At 36.4% G+C, this 13,483-nt stretch overlaps 1 protein-coding gene across 1 annotated transcript; it reads right to left on the reverse strand.

Moving 5' to 3' along the window:
• Window positions 1-222: 222 nt before the first annotated feature.
• Window positions 223-1,170, reverse strand: LOC119821733 (vomeronasal type-1 receptor 4-like). Its single transcript, XM_038340858.1, has one exon. The coding sequence runs from the start codon at window positions 1,162-1,164 to the stop codon at window positions 223-225; it is 942 nt and encodes a 313-aa protein (XP_038196786.1). The 5' UTR covers window positions 1,165-1,170.
• Between the last annotated feature and the right edge of the window lie 12,313 nt (window positions 1,171-13,483).

Genomic DNA, 13,483 nt, shown 5'->3' on the forward strand with positions numbered 1-13,483 from the left:
ATGTACTCCTCAATGCAGCAGGACCAAAGAAAAACTGTGCAACATGTAACATAAAAACTGACAAGGCCTGGATGCAGAGTTTTTCTAGAACTGAATGAAAATTTCACCAGTGGCAGCAACAAGAATAATCCTTAAAAGTTAATTCATACAGAAAAATGTCTTCCAAAAAGCATTTTGTATTGGTTCCTTTTATCAAATCTGTATTCTGAAAAAATATTCAATTTAAATAGTAACGATAACATTAGATGATTCTGTATCCTTTATCCAGAGAAAGAACAGTCTACAGAGAGGGAAGGCTTGATTCATAAGTACAAAGGGGCTCAAAGTGGGAAAACACAAACTTATAATGACTGTGATCTTCACAAGCCACCAATTTTGACCAGACAATACAGCACTGCAACCATGTGAGACAGTAGAGAGGGTATAAATAACCAGAAAGGTGAACACTCGAATAAGTATGCTCTGAGTGGCTCTAGACTCTGGGGAGTTACTATGGAAAGTACAAGTGTTGCGTATGTGTTTAATTCGCTGTTTGTGCCTATACAAAATGATAATCATTGAGCTGCTGGAACAGGTAATGAGGACAGAAAATAAGAGTTCAGGAAACACTGATAAAGCTATATATAAGGAGACTGATATTTTGTCATTACCTACAACAGTATAGTGTTCAAAATCTATCTCTTTTGTTATGTTTTTCCTTCTTGATTTTATGTACATGTACAAAGGTAAAAGAACATTTACCATGATGGACAAGACCCAGTTTAGAGAAATGTAGAGACCAATATCCTTGGAAGATTTGACTCTAAGGTTTTTCCAAAAGGAGATTCTAGGACTGATGATGATAGACTGGAAGACACTCAAGAGGAAGATGGTGGCAATGGACATGCTCCTGAAAACTCTTATCACATAAATAAAAAGTTGGTAGCTCCAATCATTGAAGAAATGTTTCAAGCTAAAAATTGTCATTGCGTTGCCCATTCCTTTGGAAAGAATAATCAAGAGGTTAACCATAATGAGATGCGTGAGAATTAAATCCAAGGGCTTTATTTTATGTTTCTTATTATAAATAACTAGGTAGTAGGAAAGGAGAGAGACATTTCCCAGAATTCCAACTGTATTCTCTATCAAGAATATTATTCCTATTCCCAAATTCCTAGAGTCCATTGTTTAACTGAGCAAAATCTACTTACAATTGCTCCAGCAGTCAGTTTTCAGAAAAAACTTTTGGATTTATTTCATTAAGAAGATTCTGTGTTCCTGATATCACAAAAGCACAAGAATCACATTAAGTAAAGACTGGAAGCAAAAAGTGGTCAGCTCATAAAGATCCTGTACATAATATCTCTCACACTTATTTTCAAACTAATGGTAAGAGTCAGTAAGAACTGTTGAAGTCTTCAAACGCATGTATTTATGAAGCAAATTACCATTATACTACTCACAAAAGCAACAGCAAGAATATGGAAATTTTATCCTGGTAGAAACAATGATCAGTAAGTTCAAAATGAAAAAATGCCTAATTCTACAAGTTCACCCATATTGGAGAAAAAGTCTTGTCTTGCCACCTACTCCAAGGAAGAAATCCATTGTGAATAACTTTTAAATACCAAATAATAACATTGAAATAAAAACATTACAACAGAAAAGAAAATGTTTTTCTGTCCTTTGGTAATTACTTTTATTAAATAGCACTAATCATGAGGTGAAAATAATAAATTAGATAATATTACATTAAGCTGCAACTACTTAAATTCCATGACCTACACATATCCATGTAAGAATGATGGTATAGACTTAATATGAGGAGAGAGAGGAGATGTGGCACATGATGAATTGTTATCTGACACAATGGAGAGAAAACATATGAATGATTCCAACAAAAATAGAATAAGACAATAACTGATAAATAATATATATGGTAAGAAAGTCCAGAGTTCTATCTGATCTATTATCTGGTACATCACTCAGCAGTAGAAATGTGAGGCAAAAGTCATAGAAAACAGTAACTCTTGGCAAACATGTGGATGAAACAAGAGTCCTGGCTATAATCTATAATGTTCACATTATATCACACAATTTTCCAAATGAGAGGCTATGAGAATGTAGAACATAATTAAATCTTCATGTAGAAACTCTAGCTTTTATAAGCCTACACAGATAATGCTCAGAACTTATAATCAATGAATGACTTGAAAACAAAAAGTACAAACCTGTACTCTAGCAGTGCAGTGATTGACTGATGGTTACGTGATGCTGAAGCAACGTACATAAAATCAGCAATGCATCCATATTACTCAATGTAGATAAATCAACTTTGAAAATGTAACAGATCTTGCTTTATATTAGAAATTATACAAAGATCAATAAATGGAAGCATTGTTCTTGGCTTTTAACATAGCAGAGTCATGAACCTATCTCTAATAATATCCACTACTGCAAATAACAAAAGAAAACACTATTATTGATGTTGTGATTTAAATAAAATGGAATCTAACAACTAAATCTGCTATTTATTGATTGTATGTGTGTCCAGACAGAGTCCTCTTCAGTAATGCAGGCAAGCCTAGATTGTATAGAAATCCTCCTGCCTCAGTCCAGGGATTCCGAGGATTGACACAAGGACAATGTTTAGTTTCTTGATCTATGTGTGACATAGCAAGGTAGTTTTCATTTTTGATCTGTGAAATTATAAACAAATATACAACTTCAATGATATATATTTAACACAATAGATAACAACATCTTGAAGAACGTGAATACAACATGCAGCGGTGGAATTCACCCTATGTTTAAGAATCATCCATAAGAAACACACACCCCAGTTACTGAATAAAAAGAAGGGATGATGAAAAGAAGAGAGGACACATCCAAGATTTCATCTTTATCATAAGACCAGAAGTGACTAATAGGCATAGCTAAACTGTTCCAGTTCTTGTTTTACTACAATCTCCAAAATTCACATAAAAATCTGGAGGTGGGAGCCCACAGTTATAATTCAAATAGTAAGGAAGGGGCACAGTCAGTTAACTCTCCGTTCCAGGCTGAGAAGAAAGTATAATACTATACCAGAATCTGACTCAAAAATAATAAGATAAAAATGTCTGAATAAGTACAACTGAAGCTTTACTCTGGCTACACATTCTAACTAAAGTTCCTTCCACCGGAATACAAGAGAACTCCATCCCAAAGACACATGTACATAACTTCCATTTTAAACCTTTAATTACGAATGTTGTTATCATGTAAATCTATTAGTAATGAATCAAAACTTATGAACAACTTGTAAACAAAGCATGCACAGATAGAATTTGTAAAATATGCAATTTTACAAATTGTGTGAAATGTGTTAAATACAATATGTATTGTGGAATTAACCAAACTTATTCTTTTGTCTGACATATATAAGGCTCTAAACTCTGGAAAATTCAGGAATGGAAAGAGAAAACACATTCTGAGAATACAGTGACTTCAGAATATCATTAAACAGGGGGTAATCACAGAAACTGTATTGTGCTAGACAAGAATTATTCATGATATACAATGACATTCCACTTCTATTTTTAACATAGCTTTTCCAAGTTCAAGAAAGAAAACAGTTACTATTATGAAAGACAAAGTTCTTGCCCCATCACATATATAGTAATGGCTAGAAACATTTCCCCATGGAAAGGCTAGATTCTAGTTACATCCTAGGATTAGATGATTTTCTTAGTTCCATTTGTCAGGTCTACTTATAAATACAGAATCATTTTACAAAATTTGTGATTGTCATATTGCAAAATTAATTTATGATTCAGGTGTACAATAAATGGAAACCTGAATGATGTAATTAACATGATCCTGTTTGAAATCAGATATTATTAGGTTTCACAATTTCAGTAGACAATCTGAGAGAAGATTTATTGCTCTTTTGCTTCATCAAGAATTAGTATAAGTTCAGCGACACTCCTTTTTCCATACTAACTTTGCATACAGCTCAGAAAGTCTCCCTGTTTCTTGGCTGGATCTTTATTCTTCTGCTTCTACCAAGAATCAATTTTAAGATGTATGCACTTACCATACCTCTCTTCATTGCCTTCTTTGCCATTAAGGATGAAAAAACAATGTACACACCTGACTTTTCCCTTTGCAGCACTTTCAGCTCAGTGTGTAACTCCTGACAGGACAGACACTATGGGTGAGACAACCAGTACAACCCTAAGATAAAGGTTCATAGATCAGTGACTTCAACTCCCTTCAGAAAAGCAATTAGTATCTTACCCACAGTCATGATGACAGAGCTTGCATTGGGATATAAGAACTTTTCTGAAATTTTCCAGTTGATTATTACCACAAACACTGATGAGTAACTTGTAAGTGTTTCCAATGAGAAAATATGTTTGGAGAGATTTATACATCATCCTGATCTGTGAGGCTGATTAGGAGGGAAGATTCAATGATTAACAAAGTCTAATGATTATGATTCCTGTAAGAAGTCTCTGGATGAAGCTAGTCTTCTCTTAGATGTCCCAACCAAATCAAGATAATTATTGACTTTTAGATTTTAGCACTGCTCACTTTCAGAACACCCCACTGAATACAGTCATCCATGAGTTCTGAGAATTCTACTGAATTACAAGTAAATGGGAAAGTGATACCACAATCTGTGCATGAAATCATTAGTCTCAACTGAACTCAATGCACATAAATTGGACATAATGATATAAAAATATGCTGGGAAAAAGTACAGTTATAAACCCAGGAACATATAAAGTCTGATCAGAGCCTTTTCCTAGAAGAATTTATTTATATAAAAATATCTTACAAATGACATCAAATATATACAATAAATTTCATATAAAGAATTATCACTTTCACTTTATTAAAGCACTGAATAGAAAACAGAAAAATAGAGACTCTTTTTTTTCTACTAACCAGGTAAGGAGTATTCATTCTTTAGCTTTTAATAAGATAAAGCATAAGAAAGTTTGAAAATTTATCTTCTGTTCATGAACCATCTTATTTTTAGGGTTTTAAGCCAACAGAGAAGTAAAAGAAATACTGTCTATACCAGACCACTTTCAAATCCAAAACACAAAAAGTACCTTTATTTGAATCTCTCTCTGTGCTTTAGCAATTCTTTAGAATAATCTAGGAACAAAGAAACCTGCCATAGTTATTACAGGAAAAGAGTAGTTCTCAGAATGTTCTATGTAAAGGAAGATAGAGTATATTCAGGACAGTATGTTTTGCGTAAGGCATTCTTGCCCACCTACACATATGCTCTACTGCTTATCTATACCTAAGGTAGAGATATATTATTCATTTTGTAAACAAGATGAAGAAATTATTAGAATTCAAAGTTTCAAAGGCGGACAGTGTCTTGGGGATGTGGTGAACCCAGATCTACTTTCCAGATAGCAAAACCACAGAGAACAAGTTGTATAAATCAAGCATGGTGAGAGGTGTGAAGCTGCATATTCTCAATTGTACAGACCCTCTAGAGCCTCTCACTTGCAAATCCAATTAAAGTCTTTGGTCCACCTCTTCTTGCTCCTCTATACTCACAAAATCCAAATTTTTCCTATGCTGTCACCGATTCTAAATAGATTTTTTTCTGCTCTCTTTTTATACATGATCACACAAAGGAATGATAACTGTCTATTAGGGACTATTATCTCCACATATAGCTGAGACAACAAGAACCAATCCAAATAACCACAAAGATTACTGAGTCACATGACCCAATGACTTTAGACATGAAAGAGTAACAGACATGGAATGAAAAACTTGCAATGAAGCCTGCAGTCCTAACCAGAGCAAGAGAAGAAGAGGGAAAGAAACACATAATCTCTAGTATGTGTTACTCCTTTCCAGAATATTATAAAGGCCTAGAGTGAAAGAGGCAAGAGATTTCAATAAACAGGAAAAAGACAACACACTCCAGATTAGTAAGATCTAGCACAGAAAAAAGGAGCAACATGAAAAATTCAGATACATATCATTTTCTAAAATGAATAACTCTACAGGAATTAATTCTAATGAATGTCATCTGGAAATTTTTCTGGGCAAGGAATGCAGAAGAATGATTAGAAGTATGCCTAAACAACTTTAAAAAGACAAGAGTACATTTAAAAATAAAAACAAATCAAATGAATGAAAGGAGGAATCATTATAAGGTAAATAAATAAATAATAAAACCATGAAAGAAAAATCAAAACTGACATGATGCTAGGAATAAAAATCTCTATGGGAAGCCTCACTAACAGAATGGATCATGTTGGATACTGACAAATAGAGATGGAACACAGAGAATGGGACATGAACCACTCTTTAAGACAAACGAGGAGCTTAGAGTGATAGGAAAGAAAATATGGGAAGATTTGAGACATAGTAAAATATAAAACATTGGACCACGGGTATAGAAAGAGAATAATATTATACTAAACCCTTCATATATATGTACATATATATATATATATATATATATATATATATATATATATATACTTTCTATTCAAGCACTTCACTCCAATGACAATTGTTAAAATACCATTTTTTAATTTATTAAACATTTCCACCTCCTCCCATCCTCCCACTTCTCTCCCACTCCTCCTACTCCCCTTCCCCCTGTTCTCCTGTCCTAAAAGAAGTCAGGGTACCCTGCCCTGTGGGAAGTATAATGCCTCCCCCCTCCATCCAGGTCTAGAAAGGTGGGCATCCAAACAGACTAGGCTCCCAAAAATCCAGTACATGCAGTAGAATCAAAATCTGGTGTCATTATCATTGGATTCTCAGTCAGCCCTCATTGTTAGCCACAGAGGGTCTGGTTTGATCACATGCTCTATCAGTCCCAGTCCAGCTGGCCTTGGTAAGCTCCCATTAGATCAGCCCCACCATCTCAGTGGGTGGGCACACCCATCACGGTCCTGACTTCCTTGCTCATATTCTCCCTTTTTCTGCTCTTCATTTGGGCCTTGGGAGCTCAGTCCAGTGCTCCAATGTGGGTCTCTGTCTCTATCTCCATCCATCATCAGATGAAGGTTCTATGGTGATAGGTAAGATATTTATCAGTGTGGTTATAGGATAAGGACAGTTCAGGTACCCTCTCCTCTGCTGCCCATGGACCTAGCTGGGGAAATCCCCTTGGATACCTGTGAACACCTCTAGAGCCAAGTCTCTTGCCAACCCTAAAATGGCTCCCTTAGTTAAGATATCTTCTTCCCTGCTCCCATATCCACCCTTCCTCCATCTCAAACATCCCATTCCCCCAAGCTACCCGAATCTTTCCCTTCTCCCTTCTCTCTCCCCATTTCCCCTTCCCCTTAACCCACCCCACCCCCCTGCTCCCAACTTTTTGCCCAGCGATCTTGTCTACATCTAATATCCAGGAGGATAAATATATGTTTTTCTTTGGGTTCATCTTTTTATTTAGCTTCTCTAGAATCAAAAATTATAGGATCAATGTCCTTTGTTTATGGCTAGAATCCACTAATGAGTGAGAACATACCATATTCCTCTTTTTGGGTCTGGTTTATCTCACTCAGTAAAGTGTTTTTTATTTCTGTCCATTTGCATGCAAAATTCAAGATGCACAAAACTCAAGTCCAAATGGATTAAAGACCTCAATATTAATCTGACCACACTGAACCTGATAGAAGAGAAAGTGGGAAGTAGTCTGAAACGTATGTGCACAGGAGACCACTTCCTACATATAACCCCAGTAGCACAGACAATAAGAGCAACAATGAATAAATGGGACCTCCTGAAACTGAGAAGCTTCTGTAAAGCAAAGGACACCGTCATTAAGACAAAAAGGCAACCTACTGAATGGGAGAAGATCTTCACCAACCCTACATCAGACAAAGGTCTGATCTTCAAAATATATAAAGAACTCAAGAAACTAGACATTAAAACTCTAATTAACCCAATTAAAAAATGGGGTACTGAACTGAAAGAATTCTCAACAGAAGAAGTTCAAATGGCCAAAAGACACTTAAGGTCATGTTCTACCTCCTTAGCGATCAGGGAAATGCAAATCAAAACAATTTTGAGATACCATCTTACATCTGTCAGAATGGCTAAAATCAAAAACACCAATGATGGGCTATGCTGGAAAAGTTGTGGAGTAAAGGAAGCACTCATCCATTGTTGATGGGAATGCAAACTTGTGCAACCACTTTGGAAAGCAGTGTGGCAGTTTCTCATGAAACTGGGAGTCAACCTACCTCAGCAATTCCACTCTTGGGAATATACCCAAGAGATGCCCAATCATACTACAAAAGCATTTGTTCAACTATGTTCATAGCAGCACTATTTGTAATACCCAGAACCTGGAAACAACCTAGGTGCCCCTCAATGGAAGAATGGATGAAGAAGGTGTGGCACATATACACTTTAAATTTCTACTCAGCGGTAAAATACCAATTTTTGCCAATGTAAAAATTGGTTGTTCATTTTTTAAATTTTGAGGTTTAAGAGTGCATGAAAATAAGTTGAAAAAGACAATGTAAACAGAGGTACAGTCTAGCAAAATTCAGGTATTTAACTGAGCATTAAATTTTCTTAGAATTTTTTGCTGAAGCAACTATTTTTTTTTCTTTTTTTTTATTTCCATCTCCTCCCCTCCTCCTCCCCCTTCCCTCCCCTCCCTTCTACCCATACCCCCACTCTACCCCTCTCCAAAGACCAAGAGCCATCAGGGTTCCCTTCACTATGTTAAGTCCAAGGTCCTCCCAGCTCCCCCTAAGTCCAGGAAGGTGAGCAACCAAACTGACAAGGCTCACAGTGACCCCGTCCAAGCTGTAGACTTCATGCTCATTGCCGTTGTCCTTGGTTTCTCAGTCCTCCTCCACCGTCAGCCACATTCAGAGAGTCCGGTTTGGTCCCCTGTTCCATCAGTCCCATTCCGACTGGACTTGGTGGTCTCCCGTTAGATCTGTCCCACCGTCTCAATGGGTAAAAGCACTCCTCGCGGTCCTGGCTTCCTTGCTCATGATCTCCCTCCTTTTGCTCCTCATCAGGACCTTGAGAGCTCAGTCTGGTGCTCCTATGTGGGGCTCTGTCATTTTCTCCATCCAATGCCAGGTGAAGGTTCTATGGTGATATGCAAGATATTCATGAGTATGACAATAGGATCTGGACATTTCTGGCACCCTCTCCTTAGCTGCCCAAAGAACTAGCTGGGGCATCTTCCTGGACACCTGGAAACAACCTAGATGCCCTTCAGTGGAAGAATGGATGAAGAAAGTGTGGAATATATACATATTAGAGTACTACTTGACGGTAAAAAAACAATGACATCTTGAATTTTGCATGCAAATGAAGGGAAATAGAAAACACCATCCTGAGTGAGATAACCCAGGCCCAAAAAGATGAACATGGGATGTACTCACTCATAATTGGTTTCTAGCCATAAATAAAGGACATCGAGCCTATAATTCGTAAAAAATCCTGGAGAAGCTATATAAGAAGGTGAACCCAAAGAAAAACATATAGTTATCCTCCTGGATATTGGAACTAGACAAGATTGCCGGACAAAAAATGGGAACATGGGGGTGGGGTGGGATGGGGGGATGGGGCGATGGGGAGAGAAAAGTGTGAAGTGGAGGATGGGAAGAGCTTGGGGGAATAGGATGGTTGGGATATAGGAAGGGGGGATATGGGAACAAGGAATTATATATCTTAGTTAAGGGAGCCATTCTAGGGGTGGCAGAGACTGAAGCAACTAATTTGATTATAATAAAATAATACATCTTTGTTGGCATGTGAAGGGATGGTCTAGTTGAATAAACTTGAGTGGACAGTTTAGAATATTTTGCACATAAGGAAAAGAGTAAACCAGTGGTTAAAATACTGGTTTATCTGAATGTGGAGTGTCCCTTGTCTGAAATTTTTTTGGTCCTGTTAACATGTACTACCTTTTTCTTTGTTGTAGATACATTTCTCTTCCATACATATAATTCTCAAAGACTTCTATAATCTTGTCTCTAGCTGGGTCCTGGACATTTCTGCTGGGATGTCTAACAGCTCTCACCACCATCCAGTGTCAAATAATAACTTTGTTTACTTTCAGACCTGTGATCCCCATGCAGCCTTCCCCACATCAGGTGATGAAACTCTGAAGATTATATGACTAACCAAAATGTATCATACTTTAAGGAGATTAGATATATGTTATATATTGTAATATTTATAAATGTTTCATTTCATGTGCTTATAGACAATTATATGTTACTTAGAATGAGGAAGGAAATACCTGATGGGATTATTTTAATGAGGACACTGCCATAAACTAATATATTTAAAAGCTTAGCTCTCACTTAGTGAACTATTCTAAAAGGATTAGGAAGATTACGAGGTATGATACCCTTGATGGAATTATAAAATTGTTGAGGAAAATGTGTCAGTGAGGGGTAGGTTTTGAGGTCTCAGAAATCCTCTCCATACTCAGTGTCTCTTTTTCTGTCTGCTACCTGAAGATCAGAATATAAATTTCTTAGCTGACTCCCCAGCACCATGCCTGCTGTCTTGCCACCACATTAATCCACCATGATTATTGTGGACAAGCCCTCTGAAGCTGCAAGCAAGCCTACCCCATTAAATACTATATTATCTATAAGTTGCCTTTGCTGTGGTATCATTTCAAAAAAATAAAATAGTGACTAATGAATGTACTGTTCAAAATTACTTTCACATGTAAAAGAAAGATGTATGGTACGTGTCTCTAAATTCTGTACTCATCTTCTATTGTGTTGTTAAATTTCCAGCCATTCTGGTCAAACACCTTGGCCTCATTCCTTCCCCTATTCCATTAATCACAGGCTCTACATCTTAATTTTGCTCTATTACTTCAATTGAAAACTCTCCCCTAAAGAGCCAGCTAAGATAGTCTTTTTTGGGTTGCTTTTCCATGGCATCACGTTATTCAACTTGAATTCTGTGATGTCTTAAATTGCCAGAGGGCTATGATTAAACACATTTATTTCACAATCTCAAAGTCAGAGAAAGCCAAAAGAGGGGTTCCATTAAATGGACACATTTGAAAAGATTCTGGAATTATATTAAAGTGCCATGCTCAAATAACAGTCTAGTCAAACAGAAACTGCCTGTGGTCAAGTTGGGTTGATGAGGGCAGGAAAGACTCAATACATATTTTGGCATCAAATACATTTCTGAGGGACCACATACTACTATCTATCTACTAAAACAATGAACTCTGTTACATTGACTCTCACTTTATTTGAAGGAAAATAATATTTAGTGTAACAATGTGGCATAAATTATACCAGGTTAAGGAGATAGCTCCTGTGCTGATGACTTTGCCTTATACTCAGGAGAGAGATTTAGTTCCACCTGTACAACTAATAAAAAATTTTGTGGTGTCACAAAGCTATCATCCAAGGGTTAAGGAAACAAAAACGTGAATCCTAGAAGCTCTCCATTCAGGAGGCCTAGAATATTCAGAAAGTTAAGGATGTCTCCAAAAATACAAACAAAAATAAAATTCTGAGGAAAGACAGCTTAGTTTCTCCTCTGACTCCACACAGAGAGAATCATAAGACACACAGACACAGAGATACACATACTAAAACACATAATCAGATACACTCTCATAAACACACACACATACAAACACACACATGATCATACAATCACATGCATATGAATATTTATACACTTGTGCACAAAAATCCCATATTACACACACTCACCACCTTCAACAGAGACCCCTCATACCCTCTTTCTCTCATATAAACTCACAAATACAATGTGAACTCAACCAAAATCACACATTACCTTAACAGAAACATCCATGGACATATAGGAAATTTAATTATGAATTTCAATTTAAAGGTTTATGTTTACTAATTTCTTTAAAAAGTCTAAAATTGACAAAAATATCAAGATTTTGGAATGGCACTGAACTAAAATACACTCAAGGAGTATCATCTGGAGCCTATGAAATGTCATACATTATAACAATTCATGTTAAAAAGAAAATGTAGCATGTGCTTGTAGTTCTGTGGTCACATTTTTGTCTGCCAGAAGCAGAGCCCTTAATTGCCTCAACATCCTGCATTAAGAACTGGAAAACTCCTCCTGATGTTTCAGTGGCATGAGAGTGTTACTAAACCAGAATAAGAAAAGATACATTTTTCTTGGTTTATTAATATACATAACTAAAAATAAAAATGTCATCTTCCACACAACATTGTGTTTCCAGGTTCAAGATGGAAAGTAGCCTCATCAGTCATGACCACTGACTGTGAGAAACACAGCTCCTACCCTTGACCTAGATATAATGCTGCTCAGAAACAAATTTTATACCACAAGCAGGTCCACACTCTGCACCTTTCCAGGATTAAATGATTACTATTATCCCAATGAAATCTGTATTATTCACATGAAACTGTTACACTAGAATCTATCATTTTCATACTGAAAAACTAGTGTTAATCTTTGCTTCATATAAATGATGTCTAAATTTCAGTGGCAATAGCCATAATCAAAGTCAGATGTCATGATTATTTGGAATATTAAAGATTCACCTGAGATTTTGTTGCATTACACTGTGTAGATGGAGGAATTTTTCTTGGGGGGTGACTTTGCTTAGTTGCTTCTTACAGCTCAGAACGTCTTGGACGTCTCTTGAATGAGATTTCACTGCATCCGTTTTTCACACCAAGAATCCGTTTCTATGAATACACTCTTACCAGTTCCACCTTCTTTTCTGGCTTTACTTCCTATATGGGTTACCAAATGCTCACCTGAATCATCTGTGACAAACTTTCTGATGTGTGTGTGCAGCTCGTGACACCATGATATTCAGTCTTGTGTGATACATATGCAGCACGACTCTGAGATAAAGGGTTGAGGCTCTGTGACATCACCCCTTGTCTAAACTGCAGTTTTTACTCCAATAACAGTGGCAATGAGAGTTCATGGCTTTGGGATAATTACCAAAGCTCTTTAGTAGTTTCTTCTACATGTCTCCGAAGACGTGAGTTTTTCAGCAAGGTTCTTAACTTCTTATGACACCTAAAAGACAACAGTAATAGAGGATATAAAGCTTGTCAAAGTTTCATGAGTGAGAACCTTACAAAGAAGTTTCTGTTTCATTGAACTCCAGCTTTATCTAGGTTCTTCTAAACAAAAACAAATGAATAATTAATTATCAGATCCATGCTTTGCCTGATTTTACAGCACTCATCAGAACAGTGAGTCAACAATAAGAGATAGCTACTGAAGTGACAGCAAAAGAAAAAAACTCAGTGTCAAAATTTGCACCTGGAATCATTACAATCATTCTACACTGCATACAAACTAACTCAAAATGATGATTTGTAAATGTCCTAGAAAAAATTACAAATTTACAAATATCACCCTCAAATGGCCCAAAGTCTGGACACAGTCCTGGCCATTGTAGAATTCATTTGAGTTATTATTCACAAATGAAAACAGTTGTTTTTATTAAATATTCTGTACGCTGAGTTTATCTTCT

Source organism: Arvicola amphibius, chromosome 8, assembly GCF_903992535.2.
Source record: "Arvicola amphibius chromosome 8, mArvAmp1.2, whole genome shotgun sequence".
In the NCBI taxonomy this organism is placed as follows: Eukaryota; Metazoa; Chordata; class Mammalia; order Rodentia; family Cricetidae; genus Arvicola; species Arvicola amphibius.

Bases quoted from the DNA above. Each gene is read 5' to 3' on its own strand.
- LOC119821733 (XM_038340858.1), bottom strand. From the start codon at position 1,164: ATGGACTCTAGGAATTTGGGAATAGGAATAATATTCTTGATAGAGAAT.